This window comes from Streptopelia decaocto, assembly GCF_964273445.1.
Source record: "Streptopelia decaocto genome assembly, chromosome: 18".
In the NCBI taxonomy this organism is placed as follows: domain Eukaryota; kingdom Metazoa; phylum Chordata; class Aves; order Columbiformes; family Columbidae; genus Streptopelia; species Streptopelia decaocto.
This window is the reverse complement of record NC_138673.1, coordinates 5,813,107-5,838,610: the sequence shown is the minus strand read 5'-3', so window position 1 is coordinate 5,838,610 and position 25,504 is coordinate 5,813,107. Positions and strand designations below refer to the sequence as shown.

At 56.4% G+C, this 25,504-nt stretch overlaps 5 protein-coding genes across 5 annotated transcripts; 2 read left to right on the top strand and 3 right to left on the bottom strand.

The window, feature by feature from the left end:
• Window positions 1–38: 38 nt before the first annotated feature.
• On the top strand, window positions 39–2,573 carry LOC309447808 (PHD finger protein 7-like; the record flags this gene model as incomplete). Its single annotated transcript, XM_082068786.1, has 9 exons — window positions 39–170; window positions 564–642; window positions 809–900; window positions 996–1,097; window positions 1,401–1,525; window positions 1,602–1,764; window positions 1,881–1,987; window positions 2,116–2,229; window positions 2,426–2,573. The coding sequence occupies 9 exons, from the start codon at window positions 39–41 to the stop codon at window positions 2,571–2,573; spliced, it is 1,062 nt and encodes a 353-aa protein (XP_081924912.1).
• Window positions 2,574–3,643: 1,070 nt separating this feature from the next.
• LOC309447807 (PHD finger protein 7-like) lies at window positions 3,644–5,942 on the top strand (the record flags this gene model as incomplete). The annotated part of the gene is made up of 9 exons (XM_082068785.1): window positions 3,644–3,737; window positions 3,921–4,012; window positions 4,103–4,204; window positions 4,494–4,618; window positions 4,695–4,857; window positions 4,976–5,082; window positions 5,203–5,313; window positions 5,517–5,635; window positions 5,770–5,942. 9 exons carry the CDS (start codon window positions 3,644–3,646, stop codon window positions 5,940–5,942), a joined length of 1,086 nt encoding a protein of 361 aa, XP_081924911.1.
• A 401-nt stretch (window positions 5,943–6,343) lies between these two features.
• LOC309447714 (C-C motif chemokine 3-like) lies at window positions 6,344–7,246 on the bottom strand. The gene is made up of 3 exons (XM_082068619.1): window positions 7,089–7,246; window positions 6,658–6,766; window positions 6,344–6,498 (listed from the first exon to the last, which is right to left on the bottom strand). Exons 1-3 carry the CDS (start codon window positions 7,159–7,161, stop codon window positions 6,405–6,407), a joined length of 276 nt encoding a protein of 91 aa, XP_081924745.1. The 5' UTR covers window positions 7,162–7,246; the 3' UTR covers window positions 6,344–6,404.
• A 1,172-nt stretch (window positions 7,247–8,418) lies between these two features.
• LOC309447776 (C-C motif chemokine 13-like) lies at window positions 8,419–10,207 on the bottom strand. Its single transcript, XM_082068715.1, has 3 exons — window positions 9,457–10,207; window positions 9,064–9,181; window positions 8,419–8,671 (listed from the first exon to the last, which is right to left on the bottom strand). Exons 1-3 carry the CDS (start codon window positions 9,527–9,529, stop codon window positions 8,572–8,574), a joined length of 291 nt encoding a protein of 96 aa, XP_081924841.1. The 5' UTR covers window positions 9,530–10,207; the 3' UTR covers window positions 8,419–8,571.
• A 169-nt stretch (window positions 10,208–10,376) lies between these two features.
• Window positions 10,377–11,584, bottom strand: LOC309447775 (C-C motif chemokine 13-like). The gene is made up of 3 exons (XM_082068714.1): window positions 11,471–11,584; window positions 11,165–11,279; window positions 10,377–10,898 (listed from the first exon to the last, which is right to left on the bottom strand). The coding sequence occupies exons 1-3, from the start codon at window positions 11,541–11,543 to the stop codon at window positions 10,793–10,795; spliced, it is 294 nt and encodes a 97-aa protein (XP_081924840.1). The 5' UTR covers window positions 11,544–11,584; the 3' UTR covers window positions 10,377–10,792.
• Between the last annotated feature and the right edge of the window lie 13,920 nt (window positions 11,585–25,504).

The following is a 25,504-nucleotide window of genomic DNA, read 5'->3' as shown; positions in this document are numbered from 1 at the left end:
CCTTTGGGTGTGTCTGAAGTCCCTACCAGAACCCTGACATGGGAGAAGGGACCCACGGGCATCCCCACACCCTGGGCTCGCTGCTCCTGCCTGGCAAGGTGAATTCATCCCCATGGCAGCTCCTGCAGTGCTCACTTGAACTCCCCAAAGAATTGGGAGCCGCAGCCATGGTGAGTTGAATGTTTGGGTCAGTTCTCATGGATTCAGAACCCATCCTGACATCACAGCCACCCAACTGCCTCGGGGTCACAGTTTGCCCATCAGAACAGCTGCACACTGCCAGGGGGCAGCAGCAACACCACCCACAGCACCCCATTGGGGTGCCAATAGGGGTAATGCCTGGAGCAAGATATGGTGCGGTGTCACGCCACAAACGCACTGGGCTGAATAAAAAGCCCCATGCAACTACCTCTCGCTCAGTGACATGGTTGTCACAGATTTTGGAAGATCGGGATGTTCAACTCTACCTGCATCCCCATGGCCAGACACCTGCTTTGCTGCAGCCACTTGTGATAGATCTGACCTCGTGGCATCACATGATGCTGAATTTGCGCCCCCCACAGCGTCCCACGGAGGAGCAGGCAGGACCCTCCTGTGCACTCACGCTGTGCAAAAGGAAGCGCTGGGTCCCCAAGAAGGAAGGTGAGCACAGAGCATCCCCTGTGCACCTGCCAGAGGGGATTTTGGCTGTTGAAGCAGAGGCCCCTGCATCCTGGGAAATTTTTCCTGCCCCTCCCCAATCCCAGTGTTACCCCCACTGACACCCCACCATGGTGCTGGGGATGACGGTGCTGTTGTCCCCTGGCAGTGTGCGGGCTGTGTCGCCGAAGAAACTGCGACCCTGATGTGGTTGGTGAGCTGTGCCATCAGGATGGGCTCTGTGTGCATGAGAACTGCCTGGTGAGGGCTTGACACCCCTTGTCACCAACAACCCCTGGTTCCCAGCCCTGCTCACCTGGCAGCCCCTGGCATGTTACCCTTTTCCCCTCCTGCAGTACCACGCCAGCGGGCTGGAGCAGAGAGGGGCTGATGACGAGGGCTTCTATGGCTTCCTCTTCTCTGACATCCAAGAGAAGCTGAAACAGGTGGCACGGAAGGTGAGGCTGGGATATGTGTCCACACCATGATCTCCATGTCCCTTATCTGGCACCTCAAAGGCCAGAAACCCTCTAGGGATGCACTGGCAGTTGTCTGCAAGAAAACCCCAGATCTTCCTTGATCAAAAAGGGACATTTCTGCAGAAAGTTGGGATTTGGAGAGGGGAGGTGGCTTTATGAGTGGCCTGGTGTCACAATCAGATGTCCCACCAAAACACGGTGGCAGGGCTATGCTGACTGAGGGCAAACAGAGTTCCCCGGGGTGTGTGGCCGTGACACCATCCACCTCTGCGCTGTCCCCAGAGATGCTGCATCTGCTGGCTGCCGGGAGCCTCGGTCACCTGCCAGGGCCGGCGCTGCCCCCGAACCTTCCACTTCCCCTGCGGCAGCGAGCGGGGCTGCGTCTCCCAGTTCTTCGGGGAGTTCAAGTGAGTGCAGCTGCCCCCCAGGGCTGGGGCAGGGGCAGAGCAGGGCTGGGGCTGAACTGTCCCCTGGGTCCCGCAGGTCCTTCTGCTGGAAGCACCGGCCGGTGCAGCGGGTGCGGGCGGTGCAGCAGGACCAGACCCGCTGCCTCATCTGCCAGGAGGCGGTGGCGGGGCGGCCCTGCTATGACACCCTGGTCTGTCCTGCCTGTGTCAGCGCCTGGTTCCATCGCCGCTGCATCCAGGTAGGTGGCATCATCCCCAGTCCCTGATGTCATCAACTGTCATCACCTAGTCACCCAGTTGCGAGGGGATGAGAGAGACCTCCCAGCTGCTGATGGTGACGCTGGGTCTGCCCCAGGGCCAGGCGCTGTGCTCTGCCCTGCACCATTTCCGCTGCCCGCTCTGCCAGGACATGGTGACCTTCCAGGAAGAGATGTTTCGCCTGGGCATCAAAATCCCCAACAGGTTGGTGCCTTTCTACCTATCTCCCTGCCTCCCACTGCTGTGCTTTGGCTGATCCCCTCCTGCATCCCTAGATGCTGGTGTGGTTTCACCCCCTGCCCCTGGGGCTGATCCCTCCCCTGCTCCCACAGAGATGCTGCTTGGGAGGAGGACGGGACCTTTGACGACCATTACCTGCGGCACAGCTCCTGTGACGCCAGTCAGTGCCTGTGCCCGGCGGGACGGGAGCAGGTAGAGAAGAAGGGGTGAGTGCAGCTGGCCCCGGTCCCTACAGCCCCAGCAAAGAGGTGATGCCTTCATCTTTTCCTTTGGGCAGTGATGGAGCTTCCCTGGGATGCCAAGCCAGGCACAGCACAGGGTGTATGTTACCATCTCAGCCCTAGGGCTGGCAGCCCATAACTCAGGGACCTTTGATAACAGGGGGTCCCATTGCTCCCCCAGGCCCTGGAGACTTCTGCTCTGCAGCTCCTGTGGCTCCCGCGGGACCCACCAGCGCTGCTCTGCCATGGGGGAAGATGACGACTCCTGGGAGTGCATCGACTGCAGAGACCCGCGCACCAGCTGGGGCTGGAGCTGTGTCGTGCTTTAACCCCAGCCGGCAACCCGGACCACGCAGTTGCTCGCTCAGCACCCATGTTGCCATTTAGCTCTGGGCCTGCAACTAAACAACAAAACAGTTTCTCTCTCACCGACTCTGGGGAGAGGGAAGGGTAAGAGGAGGACAGACTCATGGTTTGAAAAAGAAGCAAATTTAATCAAATAACAATAAAAGAATAATGATGCAAAGCATTAGTTGGCCACTAGGATGCACACTCCTGTCAATGAACGTCAGAGACGGACACTTGAGCGTGGTGAGTCCAGTAAAGACGCGGCTGTAAAGAACACTGCATAGGGAAGTCATGCGAACTGGGGCCTGGGAGCAGGAACAGGAGCAGGACCCCCGCAGGGACAGTGTCCATGAGGAATGAGAGCTGTTCCCTGCAACTTCCTTCTTAAATACCAAGAGTGATGTTCGTGTTACAGAATACTTCTTTTGGCAAACTGGAGTCAGCTGTCCTGGATCTAGTTTAAGTGCTAAATTAATATTATCTATATAATATGTTAATGCACTTGAAAACTTATGGTGAGAATATAGCCTTAGTAGTATAAAATGTCACTATCAATTGCAATATTTGAGAATTTCTCATGGTGAACAGGGAGCATTTGCTTAGATGTGCACCAAACTTTTCACACAAAATGATCATAAGCAACTGACCGCAATCCCCTCTGGCCATGGGTCTGGAGTCTGGGCTGGCTCGAACGGGCGTCACTGCAAGGGACAGGGAGATGATGAGCATCACAAGCCCATGCCGCACTCCCTCCCTCCCCAGATCCCAGCCCTGCACCTGTCCCCAGCTCACAGATGCAGGGAGGGAGATGACTGGGGTGGGGACCATTGTGACCCGGCTCTGCACATGCAGTGCCGTGTTGTGATCATACCTGTGTACAGCACACAAACACCCTGGAATGCTCCATGCAACTGTCCCCCTCTCAACGGCATGATTGCCACACATTCTGGAGGATCAGGACAGTCTGTGACAGCACTGACATCCCCATGGCCAGCCATCTCCTTTGCTGCAGCCGCTTGAGGTGATAGAGCTGACGCCGTGGTGCTGCAGGATGCCGCAGCTCCCCCCTGCGCAGTGTCCTGCGGCGCTGCCGGACGAGCAGCCCACCCCGTGCAAAAGGAAGCGTCAGGTTTCCGAGAATGAAGGTGAGCACAGAGCATCCCCCGGGCACCTCCCAGAGGGAATTTTCACCAGTGTCCGACTGTGTGTGCAGAGACCTTCATGCCATGGGAAATGGCTCCCACCCTCACCCCTTCATCCTGCCAGTGTTACCCCCACCAGCACCCCACCATGGTGCTGAGGGTGACGATGCTGCTGTCCCCCAGCAGTGTGCAGGCTGTGCCAACGGGCAGACTGCGATCCCGAAGTGGTTGGGCAGCTGTGCCATCAGAATGGGCTCTGTGTCCATGAGAACTGCCTGGTGAGTCCCTGGGACTTGACACCCCCTGTCACCAACATCTCCCTGTCCCTAGTCCTGCCCCTGGCACGTTACCCTTTTCCCCTCCTGCAGTACCTCGCCAGCCGGCTGGAGCAGAGAGGGGCTGATGACGAGGGCTTCTATGGCTTCCTCTTCTCTGACATCCAAGAGAAGCTGAAGCAGGTGGCACAGAAGGTGAGGCTGGGGGACACGTGCCCCCACCCCGGTCTCCATATATCTTGTTGTCACCTCCAAGTCCAGCAACGCTAGATGGTTGCTGCAAGCAACATTCAGATCTTCCTTGATCAAAAAGAAACACTTCTACAGAAACTGGGGATTTGAGGAGGGGAGGCGGCTTTATCAGTGGCCTGCTGTCACCAGCTAGGCAACCCACCGAAACGTGGCAGGGCTGTGCTGGATCAGGGCAAACGGGGCTCCCTGGGGTGTGTGGCCACGACACCATCCACCTCTGCGCTGTCCCCAGAGATGCTGCATCTGCCGGCTGCCGGGAGCCTCGGTCACCTGCCGGGGCCGGCGCTGCCGCCGAACCTTCCACTTCCCCTGCGGCAGCGAGCGGGGCTGCGTCTCCCAGTTCTTCGGGGAGTTCAAGTGAGTGCAGCTGCCCCCCAGGGCTGGGGCAGGGGCAGAGCAGGGCTGGGGCTGAACTGTCCCCTGGGTCCCGCAGGTCCTTCTGCTGGAAGCACCGGCCGGTGCAGCGGGTGCGGGCGGTGCAGCAGGACCAGACCCGCTGCCTCATCTGCCAGGAGGCGGTGGCGGGGCGGCCCTGCTATGACACCCTGGTCTGTCCTGCCTGTGTCAGCGCCTGGTTCCACCGCCGCTGCATCCAGGTATGTATCATTGCCCCCAGCCCCTGATGTGATCATCCCTGTGGTCACCCTGTCACTCAGCTTTGGGAGTATGAATGAAACACCCCAGCTGCTGATGGTGATGCTGGGTCTGCCCCAGGGCCAGGCGCTGTGCTCTGCCCTGCACCATTTCCGCTGCCCGCTCTGCCAGGACATGGTGACCTTCCAGGAGGAGATGTTTCGCCTGGGCATCAAAATCCCCAACAGGCCAGTGCCCTCCTCTCTTGCCTCTCTCCCTTCTGTGATGCTCTGGCTGATCTCCTCCTGCATCGCTGGGTGCTATTGGGGTGTCCCCACCCGGGGTTGATCCCTCCCCTGCTCCCACAGGGATGCTGCTTGGGAGGATGGGACCTTTGACGATCATTACCTGCGGCACAGCTCCTGCGATGCCAGTCAGTGTCTGTGCCCGGCAGGACGGGAGCAGGTGGAGAACATGGGGTGAGTGCAACTGGTCCCGGTCTCCATAGCCCTAGCGAGGAGACGATGACTTTGTCTCTTCCTTTGGGCAGGGCTGGGGCTTCCCTGAGATGCTGAGCTGGGCTGCCAGGGTGAGCAGCATGGAGGGGGCTCAGCACAGCACCAGGGCTGGCATCCCACAGCTTGGGGACCTTTGTTGACACTGGGTTCCTTTGCATCCCCAGGCCTTGGAGACTTCTGCTCTGCAGCTCCTGTGGCTCCCATGGGACCCACCAGCGCTGCTCTGCCCTGGGGGAAGATGTTGACTCCTGGGAGTGCAGCGACTGCAGTGACCTGCACACTGGTGAGGGGTGCAGCCACCAGGGTCCCCAGGGCCACCACAGCCATCTGGGACCTGGGGACAGGTGTAGCGTTGTGATCCAGAGAGGGAGAGACTGTGGCATGGGCTTGTGTGCATCATCCCCCTGTCCCTTACAGTGTTCCTCACTGCTGCCAGCCCAGAATCCAGCCTGCCGGTGCAGGGACCCTCGCATAGCACCCCGGCTCCTGGCACTTCGACTGAGGAAGAGGAGGCCAGGATCCTTGAAGGACACCCTGACGACCAACTCCCCTCCCAACCTGTGTCCCAGAAACCTGCAGATTCTCCCTAATAAAAGTTGGAGCTTCACAGGTAGGTTTGCTGATGTGCTTGAGCACTGCAAGGCAAGAGCCTCCACGGTGGCTCCGATCCTCCTGTGGGCATTGGGGGTGCTGCCAGGCCCTGTCCCAAATAAGAGATGGCAGTGGCAACCCCAGGGAGATGCAGCTGTCCCCCTGTGGGGACGTGCTGGCTGGCACTGGAGCTGAACCCGGGCTGGGAGCAGGGAGCAGCACAGTAGCTGCCATGGGGCTGATTTCACCCTGCTCAGAGGGGACCAGCGAGCCCAGGGCTTGGGGAGGGCGAGGGGATCCCCGTGGGTCCCTTCTCCCATGTCAGGGCTCCAGCAGAGACTTCAGAGACACTCGAAGGGGTTGATAGCAAAACCACTTTATTTAGGCATCAGGGGCGAGACAGGGGCTGGTAGCTGAGCCCTCCGGTGGCAGCACTGGGGACACGGTGCAGTGGGGAAGGGTCAGTTCTCCAGGCTCTGGAAGTGTTTCAGATGCGCCTGCACCCAGGGTGCCCGGGGGTCCGCGCACACTTCCCTCTTCTTCTTGGTGACCAGGCTGTCAAGAGAAAACCTGCATTGGGATGCTTGTCTGGGCAGCAGGTGCCCACACTGTGTCCTGCTGCAGCACCCAGGTGTCCCTGGCTTTGTTCCTGTCCCCCTCTTGGCCACCACCCCGACCATCGCCACTGATCCCCTGGCAGCACTGGGTACTCACATCACCCCCGGCTCAGTGCAGCTGTTGCTGGTGGTGTAGACGGAGGCGATGAGGCTCCGCGGGATGGGGCGTTGCTGGTAGCTGAAGCAGCAGGTGGTGGGGACGCCATCTGTGAGGGCAGACAGACAGACAGACAGACCCAGTGAGACCCCAGGCTACAGCACAGCCTCTGGCCCCACTGGTGCTTGGGGTTCCCCAGGGATTTGACTTCTCCCTTTCCCCTTTGTGTCATATTCCCTGGCGCTGGCCCCCCAGGACACCCGTGTCCCCAAGCCTGAGTCCCAGCATTGGGGTGGTCTCCTGCTCCCAGCTCCCGCCCCGCCAGCCACAGGGTCCCAGCTGATAGGGATGGGGCTCTGCAGCTGCCCGGCAGCTGCCATGGAGTGATGGCACACCGTGTGCCGGGGAGGATGCTGAGACACCGGACTCACCGAGGTCGGCCTGGGACGGGGAGCAGGTGGCCATGAGCAGGAGAGCGACCAGGGCGGCTGCACGGACCTTCATGGTGCTGCGGGGGCCGAGGGATCTGCGAGCGGGGCAGGAGCTGAGGGCTGCAGGGCTCTTCTCCGCACGATGCTCCGGACCCTGTGCCATCTCCTCCTTTTATCCCTGTATGCTGGGCAGGCACAGGATTTCAAGGAAAGGAAAAATGAGCCCATCATACCGGGGAAATTATGTCAGGAGCAGCCAGTTTTGCTGAGCTGGGGAAGGAAACTGCAGAAGAGGAAGCGCCAGCCATGCGGCTGCGACTTTCAGATTCCATTTGGGTGCCCGGCGGGGACTGGTCGGACCCCAAGTCCCCATGACACTTACCCTGCCGTTGCTGCAAGTACCCCACTGGCCATGACCCAGGTTGGGGCACGAAACTCCATGGCCAGAGCTCCAATTACAATCCCAACTGGCGGCCATGGAGCAACAGCATGAGCTCCAGGCAGGGATTTGCTTGGCTACAGCCCCAGCAGCATCACTGTGTCAGGGGGCTGTGAAGTCAAATCCCAGCTTATTTGTGTTTTTGCCACGAATACCACTTCTCACCCTGCTCCACCATTACAGCAGGGTTACAGAATTAGCGCTGGAGCACTGTGGCTGGAGCCCTGATGGGAATCAGGGGGATGAAGGATGCTCCAGCTTCCCTGTGCTTGCTGGTAACATGCACAAAGCATCTGATTTTTCTATTTTTTCTTGTCTTTAAGGAAATTATTGACATGAGTGACATGCTCAGTATGGTCCAATTTCCTTCATTTGCCCTCCCCATTGCTGCTGTGGTGAGTGGATGGGTTGTAGGGGCTACAGGAGGATGTTCCATGTGATGAGGTGATCCTGGGGCACCTGGACCACCCCTGCACAAACAAGGTCACCCCCATGGGTGCCTATCTCCAGGGGTCTGGCTGAGGCTGAAGGACAGTGCTAAACCTCCAACCACCTCTCCTCTGCAGCTGCCCCTATTTAACTTCTTGACCCATCTGGGAAAAAAACAAACCAAGCCCCAGGCGCCCCCCAAACGCAACTTTTATCCCATTGCCAGCCTCTGTCTGCCTTTTTCCCTGCATCAATCTTCATCCCACTGAGCAGGCAGCCTGGGCAGGTGCTGCTTCATCTTGAAGAGGAGCTGGGAAGCATCAGCCTTGGCCCTTTGGGTTTCCCTGCCCTCCCAGGGGCTCCTGGACTATTCCTGGGTCCCCGCGGGGATGCACACCCCTGATGAAACCCCTGCTTTTTCCCACAGGATTTACATCAACTCACTCCAGCAACAGGTCAGAACACGGCATTTTATTAAACCCATCAAGGGATGTACAGTAGTGTAGAGGGGGTGACAGCAGGGGAGGGGATGGAGCCGGGTCCATAGCTTAACAAGATAGAAACATAAAGGTAATTATGGGATGCAAATAAATAAAGCTTAATGGGAAGGTAGCTTCACGTGGAGGCACTGAGTGACTCTTTCTGCCGCTGTAACTGCTGGAACCATCTCTCCTCCGGGTCCACACAGAACTTCTTCCCCTTCAGCAGCTCCACACTTGGGGGAGAGAGGGGCTGTGTTAGTTGGGAGGGTGCAGGACCTGGCCATGCCTTGGGCTTCCCCCCTCAGCTTAGGGATGCCCACAGCATCCTGTCCCACATCCCAAAAAAGTGCTGACTTTTAGCAGCCTCTGAAACCTCTGGCTTCCTTCCTGTTTTTCTGCCTGGCAGCTGAAACAGGCGCTTTTGGGGCTATTAGGGATAAAGCAGTGACGAGGGAGGTGCATGTGAAGAGCCAGGGCATGGCACCCCCACCCATGGGCACCCTTTGGAGGTAGCTTGTTCTGGGGGATCCCTGAAGGCAGAGCAACAAGTAGGGAAGGTAGGCAAGCGAGGGTGAGGAGAGGGATGCCAGGGAGGAAGGCTGGGTGGGGGGCTGGGGGTACTCACCGCACAGCCTTACGGGAGCAGTGGGAAGGTGTATTCTGGTAGCTCCTGATGAGGAAAGCCGGGATTTTCTTCTGGATGAACATGTCCTTGTAGCAGCATGGGCTGTAGTAGCTGCGGACTGGGAGGAGGCAAGAGGGGTTGGTGGTGTCCATGCCTGGCATGAGGGGTGCAGGTGCTCCAAAGCCCTCCCCAAGCCGATTTTTGCTTGTTTTGAACAAGACCAGGGCAGCCTTGTGCTTGGGCAGCTAGTGATGCCCTCAGCCCCCCAAACCCATGGCAGAAGCAGGAGCTGAAGCTCTCATCCCCCTTCCTGACCCCATACAAACCCCTCAGTGTGGGAGCCGGCGACAGCATCAGGGCCATAGTGGGGAAAGTCTCAGTGTTGGTACTCACAGGAGGCAGCCTGGCTTCCAATCCAGACATCCACCAGCAGCAGGGTGAGCAGGGCCAAGGAGAAGAACTTCATGTCCAACCCAGCACTCGGTCAGCAACCAGCAGTTGGCAGCTCTTGCTGACTTGCGGCCGCCAAGAGCTACCTGCCTCTCCTCCCTGCAGCTCGGTGTGATATATCCCCCGACCAGGCTTTCCATGACAGCTCTGGACTCTCCCCAGGGAAAGAACCAACCAGAGATATTGATAAAGGGCAACCAGTGAATGGAAATTCCTTCTCCTGGCCACTCCAGCCCCTGCGGTACCCAAGGGCTGCTGGAAACTGTGGTGAGCAGCCAGCAGCTCTGCACTGCTGGTGATGCGCTGCGGCCGGCAGTCTATTTTGGGTTGGGTTTTGCCGCGGGCAAACCACACAGGATGATGCTCACACTTGCCAAAGCCCAGAGTTTATCTTCAAAACCCACCCATTGACAGCTCAGCTGCGATGTCTCTCTTGCAATTTTGCACAGGGGTGAGTGGCTCGGCAGGGACCAGGCTCATCCCAGCCCACCCTGAGACCCTTTGCTGGCTGCCCATCGTGGTGGCTGTGCCCATCGTGGTGGCTGTGCCCACCACGGTGCCTGTAACAGTGGCTGTGCCCATCACATCTTGTGGCATCATGGAAGCATGGGCTGTCAGTAGGGCCTGACCAGGCATCCCTGAGGGGCAGCTCTGATAAAATTTTGGCCAGGGATCTCCTCTCGTTGAGATGGCTGATGAGGAGCATGAGAAGCCCCCTCCTCTGGGGCTTTGGCTCCTCCCAGCTCCTTACAGACCCCAGCACTTACAGCTGTGGTTTAACATCTGGGTAGGAGAGCCAACAGCAGGATCTGCCTACTCCCAAGACACTTGCACAGACAGATGTTTGCATGTGTGAGATCACGTTTAATTCTATTCAGCGTGTTGTACAAAAAATAACCGTGGAATTGCTCCCCCTTAACCCCTCTGCTGCTGCCAGGCAGGCGGGCACAGCCTCACTGACACGCTGCTGCTGCCTGCAAGGGGTACGGGCAGCTGCCGGTGTGCCAAGGCAGGGCTGGGAGTGTGGGGCCGGCAGTGGGTCTGGACCCCAGCGTCCTGTGGGGCCAGCACACCACATCCTGGTGGGATGCCGGGGATGGTAAAGGCCCTTAGCCTTCAGAGACGTGGTAAGGGTCATAGCAGTGTGATGGGGAGAATGTCCCCAACAAGCTTCTATATCCAAATGTGATGTCCCCGCAGCTGGCTCAGCAAAGGGGTCACCTTCATGGTGTCCTGTCCCCTGTACAGGGGACTCCCCATGCTGCCTCCAGCTGCCCCACTAGCTGGGGATGGAGAAGGAGCTGACTTGGAAGCTCTGCTGGTACCTCTTCACCCAGGGCCTGCTTGCCTGGGCACAGATTTCCTTCCCGCTCTTCACTCTGAAGCTGGGGCAGAGACAAGATGGGGTCAGCAGGGTGGTGTTATGGGGACCCCGGTACTGAGTTTCCAAGGGGCTCGGAGACACAGAGGATCAGGATTGGACCCACCAAAACCAGGCACAGGGTCTGGGAGGGTCTCGAGTGTCTTTAGTTGAAGATGTCCCTGCTCATTGCAGGGTGGTTGCACTAGATGAGCATTGGAGGTCCCTTCCAACCCAAACTATTCTGTGATTCCATGGTTCTATCCCCAGGGCTGGGTTTAGGGTACTCACATCACAGCCTGGTGCGGGCACTCGGGGCTGGTGACGTAGCAGCTGACAACGTTGTCTCTCTTGATCCTTCTTGTCTGGAAGTTGAAGCAGCACTTGTCTGGCACGGCTGGGGCTCCTGGGGGCACAGCACCAGCTCAGCTTAACCCACAGCTCCCCACCTCCCATCACAGCCCTCCCACGGTGGCCGCGGTGACTCTTTGCGGGGAGCCCCCCCTGCACCCCATGCATGAAGCAAACCCATCCCCAGGGCCCTGGGGGCTGTCCCTGTCCCCCAGCTACAGGGACAGAGCAGACAGCAGCGCTCACTCTGGGCCAGGCTCTGGCGGCACAGTGCGGCGAGGAGGAGGAGGGCACAGACCACCCTGGCTGCCTTCGCCATGCTGGGCTGCGGGAGGGCTGCTCGGTGGCGCCGGGGCAGAGCTGTCGTCTGCCGGGGTCAGGGCTGCCGGGCGGCTTTTATAGGGGAGCAGCAGGGCTTGATGTCCCTCTGGGCCAGGGGTTGTGTGGACAGGGGGAGGACCTGGCCCCCTGCCATGACTTTTTCTCCTGCAGTGACTTGGTTTCCTGCCATGTCCCAAAGCACACAGGGTGAGCAATATCAGCCCCCCTCAGCACAGTCCTGGGAAGGGAAAAACCTGCTCCCGGGCTGTGCTTTTGGCTCCCCCTGGGCTTGGTATTTTTCCCAACTTCTGCCTCCAGTGTTAGATTTGCTGTCTGGCTTGCTCCTAAGCTTGGCTCCGTACCCCTGTCCCCTGGGCAGGTTGCACACCCCCTGGCAGGAGCCCCAGGGTGGGCTAGAGTGTCTGGGCATCTCCCTTGGACAGGACCAGGGCCGGGCTCAGCAGCCTGCAGGGTGCCCAGCAGCTGCAGGCACACCTGATGGTCCGTGTCCTCCCCCTGTACCACAAAGTTTCGCATCCCAGCTGAGGAGACAAATGGCCAAATACCCACCTCACACCTAAAAAGCCATAGAGAAACAGCTTCTGTTTGGTTGCACCAGGCATGTACATGGGACTGTGTTGGTTTTGGGGGCTTTTGGGGCCCATCAGGGCCAGGAGAAGGCTCCAGGTGGCTCCTGTTCCCTCCTCCCAGTGCCAAAGCAGTAGCTCATGTTCTTGGCCGTGCTGAGCTGGGAAAGGCAGAGGCCAGTTTGGGGTTTCTCCAGTGGATTTTGCTTGACCACAGCTGTCCAAAAAAACCCCTTTCCCCCCGCCTCCACCCCTGGCAAATCCCAGGACACGTCCCAGCTTCCTGCAGCTGGCAGGTGGTGGGAAGCAAGGAGGAGATGCAGACGTGCATCCCCACCAGCTTGGCTGTATGGGCAGCCATGTCCCACAGCGTGGGGCTGGGGACACCAATGACACCCTGTCAGTGTTTTTGCCACCCTGGGCTGCCATGGAGACCCAGCTGGGGAGAGCCTGGGCTGCTGGTCCAGGCAGGGACCTGCCCCCATGGGAAAAGGGGCCGTGTCCCTCCATTTACTCTCTCCAAAGCCATTTCCCAGAAATCAGCCTCAATTTTTTGGGGGGTGCACATGTGAGAGAATAGAGGGGTGCCACAAGTGGGGCTGGGTGATGCCCCAGGGCAGACAGGTGCAGACAAGAGGGGGTCCATGTTTCCGTGCCTGGCTGGTGGAGCAGAGCATCTTCCCACCATCACCCAAATGCCCATTTAATCTCTCCTCAGAAAGACATCACAGAGTGGAGGAAAGCAGATGACTCTGGTCCTGGTCCAGTGCAGCTCCCTGCCTCACCTTTCCCTTCCCAGATCCATCCATTCCATCTTATCCCCCTTTTTACCCCCGTGCACCGAGGAACTCGTGCTCCAGCTGGGCTAAATGTGTCCTCCTAAGGGCAAAAAATGTTTCCCGTAATAAGAAAGTGAAACAGAATCAGCAGGAAAACAAAGGAGGGTTCATTGGACTTGGAAAGGTTCCTTTTAATGACTCATGTGCAAAATGCTGGCATACATCAGTCTGGGAAATTCCTGGGATGATGTTCCCAGCACCTGCAGCATTCCTTCATCCTGAGACCCAGGTTGGGGAGAAGGGCTGAGCCCCGCAGAGGGGGTGGGAGGTGTGGGTGTCTGCAAAATATATGGGACAGATCCTGCTCTTGCTGCCAAGAAGAGCAGGGGAAGGTGGTAAATCTGGGATGTTGGCAGAGGCACTGAGGACACTGCTGGGGCTGAGCTCCCATTGTCCTCTCCAAAAAATTGGCAGGGGCTCCAAATCTCCCACTGCTGAGGGGGAATGAGGATGTTCCCATCCCACTGGCCCCACCTGGGCATTGCTCTCCACAGCTTTGCTGCATCCCTGAACAGAAAGTGCAAGCAGCTCCTGGGGAAACCATTGCCTCGGCTAGGAATGAGTCGATGCTTAATCACCCTCCGTGCTCATAAAGAGCCCCAGCCTCGTCCCACTGGGCTCTGCATTGCTGGGGCTGCTGGAGAGATGAGCTGCCGCAGGACGGGCACCTGCTCAGCAACACAACCCTCCTGGAAATGCTGCCTGCCCCTGGGTGAGGGTCGCTTTTTCAGCCATGTTTGCAGATGCTTTATTGATGCTGTGATGCTTTTCCTCATTTCAGCTGATCAATAACCCTGGGGGAGGAAGATCTAAGTGCAGTGCCCTCGGGATGGGACGGCTGCTGCAGCTGGGGCAGCCAATGTCACGAATGTAATCAAAGCAGCTTTACCAGGTCAGGTCTGTTCTCTATAAAGGATTTGAGTTATTCTTCTCCCTTTTGAATCTCTGTCTTGGTCAGATCAGCTTTTCCATTACCTTGCTGGGGCTGATGGTGAGATAACCACTAAATGTACATCCCACAGGTGCTATTTCCTTTTTTAAGGTACTTGCTTGGCCCTGTCCACCTGGGACTTTCCCACCTGCTTGTGGAGATGGTTTATATTGAGGTGGGTCCACCCTCGCTTGTCCACAGGAAGAGGTGGCTCATAGTCCCCAGAGCCACTCACGCCCCTGGGAAGCCCCACTGGCTCCTACCCAGGTGACGTCACCTTCCCCAAAAAGCAGCAGAGTTTGTTAGCAGGTTTTTGTTTGTTTGCTTGTTTGTTTGTTTGGAGCCTGTGCTCCTGGCTGAGGGCTGTGCTGGGGCAGCCCCCCTTAACTGGCTGCCAGGGCTGGGCAGTGGAGTGTATCACCCTACATCCTTCTGGCCCCAGAACAGGGAAAGCATCCCCCAAGGGAAAGGTTTTCAACCCCAAACAGTGGCTGAGTGGGCTCAGGGTGCCCGTGGCAGAGCTGATCCCAAAGGCAAAAAGCTTTCCATGGGGATGATGGTCCCTCCTGCATCAACAGGGGCAAGGGGGCTTTGTGGTACCCGTGTTGTACCATTCAGGCGGCTCATCACCCAGCGTTTCTCCTCTCTCAGCCGTCCTGGGCTGAACTTTCCCCCGTCCATGGAGTCCCCGCTGTCTGCTGCCTGACTCATTTCCCGTGTCCTTTGGCCCCGGCATCCTGGCTGCCTCCGCATGAGGACCAGCCCTGGTTGAAAAGCTGATTTCATACCAAACTCCCCCTGCTTGAGATTATGATCAGGGCTGGGATGCTCGAGTTGAGTGATCTCTTCCCCCTCCCCACTCCCCAAGCTTGGCCTTTGAAACCCTGGAGTTTAATACTAAAAATAAACCTGAAGCATTATCTGCACCCTGATTTCTGCAGCTTGCACATGCCTCATGATTTCCCAGCAACCTGAAAGGAAAGAAGCAGCATTTTATGATAGAACAAAAATAAGAAACCTCAAAAGACAAGTGAGATGCTCATAAAATCCTCTGCGCCCAGGAGCTGGGGTCACAAATAACTTAAAAAAATCACACTAGGGACTTGCTGGGCTCTCTGGGTTTTCTGCAGGCACAAGGCTGGGCAGTGCTGGCAGGATGCAGGGAGGTGGTGATGAGCAACGGGGCTCCACATCACCAGGGTGTGGGGGGCTCTGCTGCACCACCCTGAATTCCCCTGCTACCTGACCATGAATCCCTGTGGTGTTTTTCCCCAGGCTGCAGCTATCAGCAGCCACGATCTGCTTTTGTGGTGTTAGTGACTGTTAGTGTTCACACTTACTTTCTGAAACCACCTGCCCAGGAAGGAAAAGACACTCAGCAGAAGATGAATTCATTTCCCTTGTGACCACCCCGGGGTGCTTTCCTTGAGCATCTTTCCCCAGCACCACTCGGAGGTGGGGGAGCCAGGACCCGTGTGGCTGTGCAGCAGCCCCGGCACAGCTGCCCTTTCCTCTTGGTGTGAGTCATTGCTGGAAATTTCCTTAATATGCTTTTACAACTGTTTCCTGGGCGAGGTGCCAGCCCACGGGAGCCCTTTGGCCCCAAAGGATGGGTGCCCTGGCTCTGCCAGGCTGCGGCGATGGGGAGAGGAGGATTTGGGCTGCTGGCTTGGGGTGCAAAGTCAGCGGAGAGGTTTCCGCATCCCTCCAAGCCGTGGCTGCTGTTTTTCCTCGGCTTGGCACAAGATGTCAGTGCTGCCCAAGGAACGGGTGCTGGTGCTGTCCCACCGCGTGGCCTGGCTGGCCATGGTGCTCCATCACCTTGGGGTCCCCAGCCTGGGGTGCTGCCCGGCTGCTCCTGGGTCCCGGCTGTGCCCCCCACACCGGGACTTGTTCCGACTGATGGAGATGCACCAAGATCAGCGGGTCTCAGCCAGCGCCACGGCCTCAGGTCCTTCTTTGCAGACACCACGAGGCCCTCAGACACCACCGGTCCCATGGGAACCATCTGCAGAGAAACCTGGCAGCCAGGAGGGGGAAGGTGGAGGAGGATCAGCCCCATCCCCACATCCCACGACACCACCATTGCTGCCACTGGCTGTCCCCTCTCTTTCTGCGGTGTCAGTTTGTGTACAAGGGATGGAGAGCAGGTTGCCCAGGGCCAGCAGCCCTTGGGGGGAGATGAGCTGCTTCATGCTGGGGAAAAATAGGAAAGGGGATACAGGGTGAAAAGAAGCTGGAAATGAAAGAATTGAAACCCTCTACCAGCCACCTGTGTAAAGGGGCGGGGGGGAAACCCTCAAAAGAGTGTTGACAAGTCTGGAGGCTTCTGGGACCTTGGGTGACCAGAAAAATAACACATCAAAGACCTCGCATATGCCTGAAGACAGATAAAAACTCTGAGCCAAAATGTTCTATGAATATTTAACTACCATCAATATTTAATTAGCAGATAGAAAGAGATTAAGAGCAAAGGGATCTATCATCCGCGTGTGCTCCAGCCCTGCTCTGTGGGCTTGGGGTGGCCCGTGGAGGCAGTGGGGGGCACAGGGCACCCCCAAAAAGGGAAGTAGCTCACTGAAAGGAAAGGCTCTGCTCTGGGTGGGAGAGGGGAGGGATAACTTGTGCACAACCCAGGTGCTGTACCTCTGAAACAGCCTTCCAACTAGAATCTGCAAACAAAGTCTTTTTGGAGATTCAGGATACTCCAAAAAGTGCATCTTTGCCCATCAGCACCACGGGTCCCCCCATATTCCAATGAACTGGCCACTGAGGGCAGCAAATGGAGCTGGGGAGCTCAGGTCAGGATCTGAGCTTTCCCAGGGGATGCACAGGGCTGAGCTGGGGGCAGCTTTTGGGGAGCACAGTGCTGCTGGGGGCTGCTCAGCCTGGGGTGCTCTGCGGGCCCAGGGCACAGGAGCTGCACTGGGGGGGACACTGGAGACAACTTCTCAACCTGCCTGAGTCCATCCAGCTTTTGGTCCATGCTCGCCCTCCTCCAGACTTGAAATCCTCCCCTTGTTCTGCTGCCTGTGACACCCTCTGCCTGCCCCCCAAGCTGCCCCCAGCCCATGCAGCTAATGCTTTGCCTTGGGTGTCTGAGCCATATGTGCCTGGGTGTCTAATTCACTATTAATCCCGAATGACTAATCCTTTTAGGTGAAAGCAATGGCTCTAGGGTGGCAGGAGGGGAGGAGATAAGCACCCCATCTGCCACTGCGGTCCCCTCCTAGACCGTGTCCCCATGTCCCTTGTGTCAGGGGACATCTCAGCAGCCCCCAACCTCCAGCCCAACCACATGGTTTCACAGGAGGCTCGTCGTGGGCCACCGCGATCCTCAAGACTGGGGTGGGTGCTGGGAGAGGTTCGAGGTTGGGGAGGGCTTGTCTTGGCCATTTCTGGGGCTGGGGGGAGAGCTGGGGTTCCCACTACAGCTCAGCCCTGGGCTTTGGGCCCCCCTCTCCTGCTCTTTGAAGTTATTTCCCTCTCTGGGAGCTGCCTTAACTGCCGGAGACTGGAGAGGGCAGTAAAAGCCAAGCTGTGATGGATTTTCCTTGCCTGCTGGGCCAGGCGCAGGCAGGACCTGGGGGATGCAGGACAGGCACATTTGCAGCCCCCAAAATGTCTTAGAAAATCTTTCCAGCCCCATTCCCATCCAAATTATTGCTTGCACAAGCGAAGCACTTTGTGGGTGCAATCGTGAGGGTGTCTAGATCCAGGAATTTGGCCTGGATCAGGTCTTGGAGGTGAGGATGCGGGGCTGGGGTTGGGATGGTGACAGAGAACGCCCCCCCTGCACTGCCCCATTCCCTCTATCCACCCCAAAGCTGTTCCCTGCAGCCAGCTGATGAGCAATAGTACCGTGTCCTCTTGCAGACTGTGACATCTCGGTGGCTTTACTCTCCCAGCTGGGGTTTTGTGGCCGACCTGGTCCACGAGCATCTCCCAAGCTGTGGATTCTGCGGAACAGGGGAGTATTTCACACCTGCTGACAGCTGCTGGCAGCATGCAGCCAGCAAACCACTTCGCCAGATGCTTTTCCACCAGCTGGGGATGTGGTTTATTTTCCCCTCATTTTAGATATTTTTGAAGCAAAAACCCTCAATGCCTTTTCTCCCTGCCACAGCAATCCGGTCGAGCAGTGGGAGCCAGCCAGGCTGGGAGTGGGCACAGGGGGTCCCCACAGTCCATCCCCCCGGACAGACAGAGCCCAAGGGGCACCCAGAGAATAAAACCACCCTCCCAAAGACCAGCCTGGTGTCTTTAATCACCAGCAAAGTCAAGCCTGGCTGTCACAGCACCTGACACCCACATGCACCCCGCAGCAGTGCTGTCACCCCGTGGCGGTCCCTGGCCCGTGGGATGATGGGGATTATGCTGGATCACTCATGTATAAAATTGCTCCTCATCCGCCGAGGAGCCCGTCGGCAGGGGAAGCCGCGCTGGGCTCTGCTCGCCGCCTCGGTGCGGAGACCTGCCGGGCCCTGTGCCGCGCGGCGATGCGGCGACGGCTGCAGTTTCCGTATCTGGGCCATTCACCACTCGAGACTTTTAGCGCCCGGAGCAACGGTATGTACTGCTGATGAGTTCTTTCTGCTCCAGTAATTACAGTGAGGAATTTGTCAGAACGAGCTTTCTAAAACCTTCTTGTCTTGTTCTGATTTTACCTGGAGTGTAAAAAGTCATTAGTATGGTAAAACGGAGGCTGTGCTAAGCCAGCAAGCCATCCAGATAACGCAGTTTACATCCACTACACACTCAATATGCACCAAAAAAAAAAGAAAAAGAAAAAAAAGCTAGCTTTCTATTTTACCCAGATGGAGTTTTCCATGATTGAAATTAGCAGGATGGGAAGGGAAGCAGAGAAGGTGGCAGGGCTGTGGGCTGGGCACGGCGCGATGTGCCGGTTGCTGATGCCTCATTTTCTGTCCCCTGGCTGTGTCTCTGGCTCCCGAGGTGCAGAGAGACGCGACTGCTGGTGCTCTCTGAGATGTGTCAGCCCTGCTATTTGGGGCAATGTGGGTTTCACCTGCAACCTGTCTTTCAGGAGCTTCTCTTCTGCCTGCAAACAGAAGCCCAGATTCAACGGGTACGTGTCACAGTTTGGAGAGGCTCCTGCCAGCCCAAGCCACAGCCTGTGGTGGGGCCGTGCCGTTCCCGTACAAAAAAGCCGGTGGAAAACTCACTCTGACAATGTCTCGGATCCCCCAGGGCTGCTGCAAGCATCCCGCTGTGAGGCATGGAGCCCAGGGTGGGGAAAACCCCTCCTGATCTCACCATGGCCTGAAAACAGCATCGTTTGTGGTTTCAAACCCCCTTCGGGCTCCAGTTTCAGGGATATTAGCAGATGTCAGGGAGCGTCTGGGGAACTCAAGCCTGAAATGAGCCAGGAAAAAGAAATCATATCAATAGGAAAAAATAAGGAGCTGAGGTCAGAAGTTGCAAAGCCGGTCTCTGCACTGTCCCCGCTGTTTTCGGCAGGGAGCCGCAGCCCCGGTTCACCGGCAGCGCGAGTGGGGCTCTGCCAGCTGTGAGTTGCTGACCCTGCCAGGGAAGATGGATGGATTTTTAAACATACCAGCCAAAAATATAATCAAAATTCAACCATTCCTCCCGTGAGCTCTTTGAGGGTACAAAGACCTATGTTTCCCTTTGCTGCACCCCGACTCTGCATGCCCAAAGGGCCCTGGTGTGCAACTCGTAGTGTCTCTGATTAATATTAATTATTCCCTCTTATTAACAGTGTGAAACCCCATATCTGTGTGCCCCAGAAATGCTGGCGGCTTCATGCTTTGCTTCCAGGGTAAATGGCAGGTGAATAAGATTAGGAGCTGCAAGTGTATGCCATCTAAGAGCCTTAACTGGCATTTCCCAGAAATGGCAGGGAAATAATTCAATATTATTTATGTGATGCCACTACGCTGGATCTGGGCTTGGATCACGCTCCCTGAAGTTCGAGGAGACACCTGGGACACACCAAAGAGTTCCCCCTACCCTGCCATAAATCAGCTCCAAACAGGGTGTCGGAAGTTGAATTTGGGAGAGTAAAAGTGATGGGAAGGGTCTGGGTGCTTTGCTTTCCTCCCCAGGTTCCCCATCGGCTGCTCCTGGTGTCCCCAGCCAGATGTGGGTGTCCACAAAAGGGACATGCAAATCTACCCCTCCCAGTCTGGCTGTCACCCTGCGGTGTTGACGGGGCTGTGGAGATGATTCGGAGTATTTGGCGTGCCAGTAAAGCTGCCTTGGGATCCAGTGCTGGGGAAGAACAGCACTCATCTGGCTACTATTTCTATTTTGCTGGGTTCGTAAAGGGAAACGAGACACCGGTTCAAGGTCAAGCTCCAATGGCTTTGAACAAAAAACCAGAAAATTAACTACATGCAGATAAATCGAAGCATCCCATGTCATGGTCCCAGAGGGGGATTTTCTTTCAGCTCTTTGCCCAAACACGGAGAGAAGCGAGGGGCTGGACGACCCTGCTCCTTAACCCTAAGACTAATCCTAACCCTAAATCTTACCTTAACCCTAACCCCTAAACTTAACACTAAACCTAACCCTAAGCCTAACCCAAACCCTGACCCTAAACCTAACCCTAACGCTAACACTAATCCTAACCTAACCCTAACACTAACCCTAACTGTAACCATAACCCTAATCCTACCCTAACCCTAACCCTAACCCTAACCCTAACCCTATCCCTAACCCTAACCCTATCCCTAACCCTAACCCCATGGCCTTGGCTTGGCTCTTGCTTTTTCTTTCTGTCCCTTTTTCTAACCCAAGTTTCCAGTATTTTGGCTACTGCCCTGCTCTGCAGTGCTGCCCCTGATGTGTCTCTTCACCCCTCCATCAGGAGGATGAGGAGGGTCTGAGTATACTGCGGGATGGAGCATCTCTCAGGGGTGGCTGGATGGATAATCTGATGTGTTGATTTAATGTGATCACTGCTGTTTACCATCTAAAATACATACAAATATCGCCTGTCAAGCACGTAAGCTGGGATTCTGTCTAGAGGAAAGCGAATTCAGTTATTTGTCAGAGTATATTCCCTGTTGCTCGCAGCAGCCAGTGAGGGCAGGATCCGAAAGCTGCCCCACTTGGTTGCTCCCACCCCTCCCTGTGCCACCCAAACACGTACCCACTCCTTGCGGTCTTCACCAGTGTGTCCCACTCTGCTGGTGCAGTGGATTTACTGGGCTGGAACAGGATTTCTTCACCTCCCCACCACGGTTCAGCATCCCCGGGTGAAGAACTAGCTGTGGGAGAAGGGCGTTAAAGTGGTTGGAAAATGCTTTTAACAAGCCTCAAAGCCACTTTGCATCCTCACATTGTTTCCAGTAATAAAGTTGGGTTATTACAAAAAATCTATTACCATCAAACTCTGCTGATAAGGCTCCAATCCATCTGCTGTGAGGTTTAATATTCCTCCTGGAGAGCTTTCCCTTTTCTGCTGCTCCAGCCTCTTATCTGCCATCACCCACCTGGGCGGGCTGTGCCACGATCAGATTTGGGTTGCCATTTCATAGAATCATAAAATCCTAGAATCGTTTTGGTTGGACAAGACCTTTAAGATCATCAAGTGGGGGAGGATGTTTGATTTCTAATCAAGTTTCAGGATGCTGAAGCTGTTGGATCCCACTGGGATGCAAAGAATCCACACAGGGAGGGGCAGGGGGGGACATCCAGGTGACACTGTGGGACTCAAAGGTATAAATTGGGACCCCCCCAACTTCCCTACCCCCTCATTAAATATGGAGATTTTATTAACAGCAAAATGATCTGCCAGCAGATGAAGTGCAAAGCCCCAGTGTGTGCTCCAGGGTTCAAGGGCTGTTGCAAAGAGCAGCAGCTTTTGGGGAGGTGACGCTGCACCCCTGAGAGTGGCTGGCAGCAGAGCAATGGGAAACAGGAGTTTTTCCCTCCGTTTCTGGCAATTTTAGAAAGAGGAGAAGAGGAAACTGCTCTGGGATGGTTTCTCTCTCCTCCCCTGACTATGGGCAGATGGAAATGTGGAGGAATAAAGAGTAAGGAATAAGGAGTAGAAAATAAGGCATAAGAAATGAATAAGGAAATAAGGAATAAGAAAATGAATAAGGAATAAAGAATAAAGAATAAGTACTACGACAGGGTTTATTCCTGGCCCCGCTCTGATCCCAGAGCATCCTGTTACCACAGACACCAAGCATAAGAGCATCCTCCTTCTAGCCAAGTTTTGGGGCTACTCGTGCAGGGGATGCTGCCGGAGCCACCCCTCACTTCCAGCCGGGGTAAGTGGGAGTCTGGGAGAGAGACCTCAGTGACAAATTGCCCGCTTTTTAGTGGGATTAAAAATAGCCGCAGGCTCCTGGGATGGCACTAAGGCTCTGGCAGACCTGGCTTGCGGCCGGGCTGATAACACCGGCGCCAGTGTGTTTTTTCTGGAGAGCTCTGGAGAGGCAGACGGGGAGACAGCGAGCCCCACGGTTCCGGGGGAAGGGGGCTCACCACGGTAGGGAGACGAACCTCCGGCCCAGGACCAGCATCAATCAGTGGCCACTGTTAATTGCTATCAGAGACGCAGGGCCTGGGCAGGGTTGCTTGCCCAGTTTGGGCTGGGCTGGTCCCAGTCCAGGAGGGCTATAGACCATGGGAGCCAGCAGGACTGGTCGGGTCATTTCTGCTCTCACTGGGCTCTGCTTTGAGGGGGAAAAGATTCTTTTTCTGGGTTTATCCAGAACTGGCACATCCGCCTGGACCCAGTACTCAAATCACAGCTCTGCACTGGGGAGAGGCTCGGTTTGGGGTCCTTCTGCTCATTTTGGGCTCCCTCAGCTAATTTTGGGGTCCTGCTCAGCTGCAGCCCTTGCTGCTGCCTGGGGAGGTCTCAGCGGCATATAACTAAGAGGGGGTAGTGTAAGAAGGGGGGTAATTAATTAAGATCACTAATGGATGGAGCAGGGCTGGGCAGGTGTTCACTGCTCCTGCCAGCCTGGCTTTTCCCATGGGAATCACCCTGCTGGGAGCATCCCTGCCTCTCGTCACCCTGGCAGGGGCCACCTGGGGCCAGCCCTGGCCCTGAGCACCTCCACAGAGCCTGTGTGGTCTCACCGCCTTCTGGAGGGAGAATATAAATCTTTCAAGGTTGCAAATGTCTTTTTTTGTTCTTTTCCTATTCTGGGTGAAGAAAATGGATTTTTTTTTTGCAACTTTCTTCGCTGTCACTGGTATGAAGAAATGGGAGGGGATGCTGTTTGTGCACTGCAGACCCCTCCTTGCACAGCCAAGCAGAAACTCGCTGCCTTCCCTTGCCTTTCCTGTGCATATTCTGATTTTCATCTCTGCCTGGTTCTTCTGGGGGAGTTTTGTGTGTGGCAGGGCAATGCCTGATGATATGGAGAGGGGCTTGTGCAGCTGGGGTGCCATGGCACCCTATAGGCCAGCTTGGGGTCCTCCTATGCTGCATCCTTCGGAGGATGAGAACAATACTCCTGAGGTCTGAGATCTGTGCTAAAAGGACACTGTGCTCAGGGGTGAGCGGGGATGAGGTGAAGGGAGGTGACAAAGGACACCCTGCAAGTCAGTGGCAGAGGCTCAGCCCTTTTACCCACCTCCTGCAGACCCCTCAAAGGCTGTTTGACTTTGCAAAGCACAATCCCAGGCTGGGTAAATGCAGCCCCCACCCTGGACTCCTGGGATCCATGCCCAGCTCTGGGAGAGGAAGATGAGGCTGAGGAAGGATGTGATTGCCCATCAGACACACCAAAGAGGTCAAAAAAAGGCTGCAGACGTCAGAAAAACCATCCAGCACTGTTAGCAGGGTTGATGTAAGGGATGCATAGGACACGTCACCAAAGACGTCAGGGGCTTTAATTGAGATGTGACCACCTGTAGCCAAATACTGAATCATCTTTGGCCAGAGATTGTCAAGGTCAGGAGTGTTTCATTGAAAAAAAATGCTGAGCTCTGATACAATTTTTTTGCCAGAAGCCTTAAATGCCGGCTTTTGCCACAAAATTGTGATCCTTTGCCTGCCTGCCCCCGAGACAGCCCAGCAGTGATCCCTCTGGAAAACCCTCCCTCTCTCCTGACCATTCTCCATCCTTCCATTCCACGTCTGGACCTTCCAGAAGCTTTCTTTTATTTTAAAAGGCTGCTGCATATTGAGCAGAAAAAATGACGTTCGAGGAGGCTTTTTTGACCCTGGTGCTATAATTATTCCGGACTCCAGCAACGCGTATGGTTCAAATGCTGTTTTCCCCAATGCTGCCCAGCCCTGGCTGCCGGCTCCTTTCCGTTGGATACAGGATATGGTCCCAGAGGTTCAGCGCAGGTGATGGGGATGCAGGCAAAGCTCTTTGCATGGGTTTCCCAGCAGGTTTTTGCATCCTGTGAATGCCTAGGTGCAAAATTAGGGCTTTTCTGCTGATTTCAGGCACATTTTGGGTGAGACCTGGTTGCTGCTGCTGCTCAGGCTGCTGCTGCCCATTCCCTGTCCTGGTGCAGGCAGCATGTTGCTGTTGGCCCCGGAGAGCAAAGCCAGGAGCCAAACCCAGACCCTGCTCCTACCTCTGCCCTCGCTCTGCATTTCCCCACCCCCCAAAAAAAAAAATCACATCAGCTGGTTCCCATTGGGGATCTGCCTCCTCCATCCCCACCACCGGGTGGGGGGAAATGAAGGGGTTAATCCACTTTGCACAAAACCAGATGGGAAAATGTTTGCTGCTAAATGAACTCCTGAAAAATTCATGGTCCTAAATGGTCTTCCAAGGGGTTCTTCCCCTGCCCCGGAGGGATGGGAGCAGCCCAAATCCCAGCTGGGAGCTACTAATAGCAGGAAGGAAAGGGCTTTGCTGGGCCCCACTCCAGATGGGACCCCAAACCCCCGGGACATCCTGGCCATTACCGGGGTGGCCATTAGGCAGTGCTGGGGTTGACCCCGATGAATTAGCAGCTGTTCCACCGTTATCCCACCGTACACGCCAGCTGGGCAGGCGCTGGGGAAGGGGCTCTGAGCTCTGGGATAAAAGCTGGGCTCTGCTTTTTCTTTCTGAGACTGGTGGGTTGGGGAGATTTCCACTTGCCGGGGGTGGGCAGGTGCCCCATCTGCCTGCAGAGGAGCCCCAACAGCCACTCGGGAGCCTCTGGGGTAATTAGGGCTGTGTTTGATGACTCCTTGCATGCAATTAGCTGCTCCAACACTGGGCTGCCAGCCCTGGAGGGAGATTCCCCCTGGGGACATGTCGGCTGGTGTTGAACCATGTCCTGTGGGAGGAGGCACTGGGGAAACCCCCCTCCTGCTGCCAGGGCCTGGCATTTCTGAGACAACTGGGTGCTTCTGGGGAGTGCAATGGGGTGCCCAGCTTGGGGCTGCTCTGCAATGGGTGTCCCATAGGAGATGCTCATGGTGGTGGGACCCTGGAGCTGCCAGCGCCCTGTGTCCAGGAGCAAACAGCCCGATGTACCGCGGTGCCTCCAAAATTGAGGCAGGATGCTCGGCTGCTCTCAGCCCTTCTCTCAGCGCCTCCCCCACCACTGTCCCTGTCCCCCATGAACACTGTTGTGACAGGTCCAGCGAAGGGGAAAGGGAGGCCCTGCTCGTTGCCGGGGCTGCTCGTCTGGCAAT

What these genes read in the sequence shown, in the direction of transcription:
- LOC309447714 (XM_082068619.1), bottom strand. Translation starts at nt 7,161, where the DNA reads ATGAAGGTCCGTGCAGCCGCCCTGGTCGCTCTCCTGCTCATGGCCACC. An exon ending in CCCGTCCCAGGCCGACCTCG is followed by an intron (nt 6,767 to 7,088) that starts GTGAGTCCGGTG and finishes CTGCCCTCACAG; the next exon opens with ATGGCGTCCCCACCACCTGC. An exon ending in TGCACTGAGCCGGGGGTGAT is followed by an intron (nt 6,499 to 6,657) that starts GTGAGTACCCAG and finishes TTCTCTTGACAG; the next exon opens with CCTGGTCACCAAGAAGAAGA.
- LOC309447776 (XM_082068715.1), bottom strand. Translation starts at nt 9,529, where the DNA reads ATGAAGTTCTTCTCCTTGGCCCTGCTCACCCTGCTGCTGGTGGATGTC. An exon ending in TGGAAGCCAGGCTGCCTCCT is followed by an intron (nt 9,182 to 9,456) that starts GTGAGTACCAAC and finishes GCCTCCTCCCAG; the next exon opens with TCCGCAGCTACTACAGCCCA. An exon ending in TGCTCCCGTAAGGCTGTGCG is followed by an intron (nt 8,672 to 9,063) that starts GTGAGTACCCCC and finishes CTCTCCCCCAAG; the next exon opens with TGTGGAGCTGCTGAAGGGGA.
- LOC309447775 (XM_082068714.1), bottom strand. Translation starts at nt 11,543, where the DNA reads ATGGCGAAGGCAGCCAGGGTGGTCTGTGCCCTCCTCCTCCTCGCCGCA. An exon ending in CCGCCAGAGCCTGGCCCAGA is followed by an intron (nt 11,280 to 11,470) that starts GTGAGCGCTGCT and finishes CTGTGCCCCCAG; the next exon opens with GAGCCCCAGCCGTGCCAGAC. An exon ending in TGCCCGCACCAGGCTGTGAT is followed by an intron (nt 10,899 to 11,164) that starts GTGAGTACCCTA and finishes TCTCTGCCCCAG; the next exon opens with CTTCAGAGTGAAGAGCGGGA.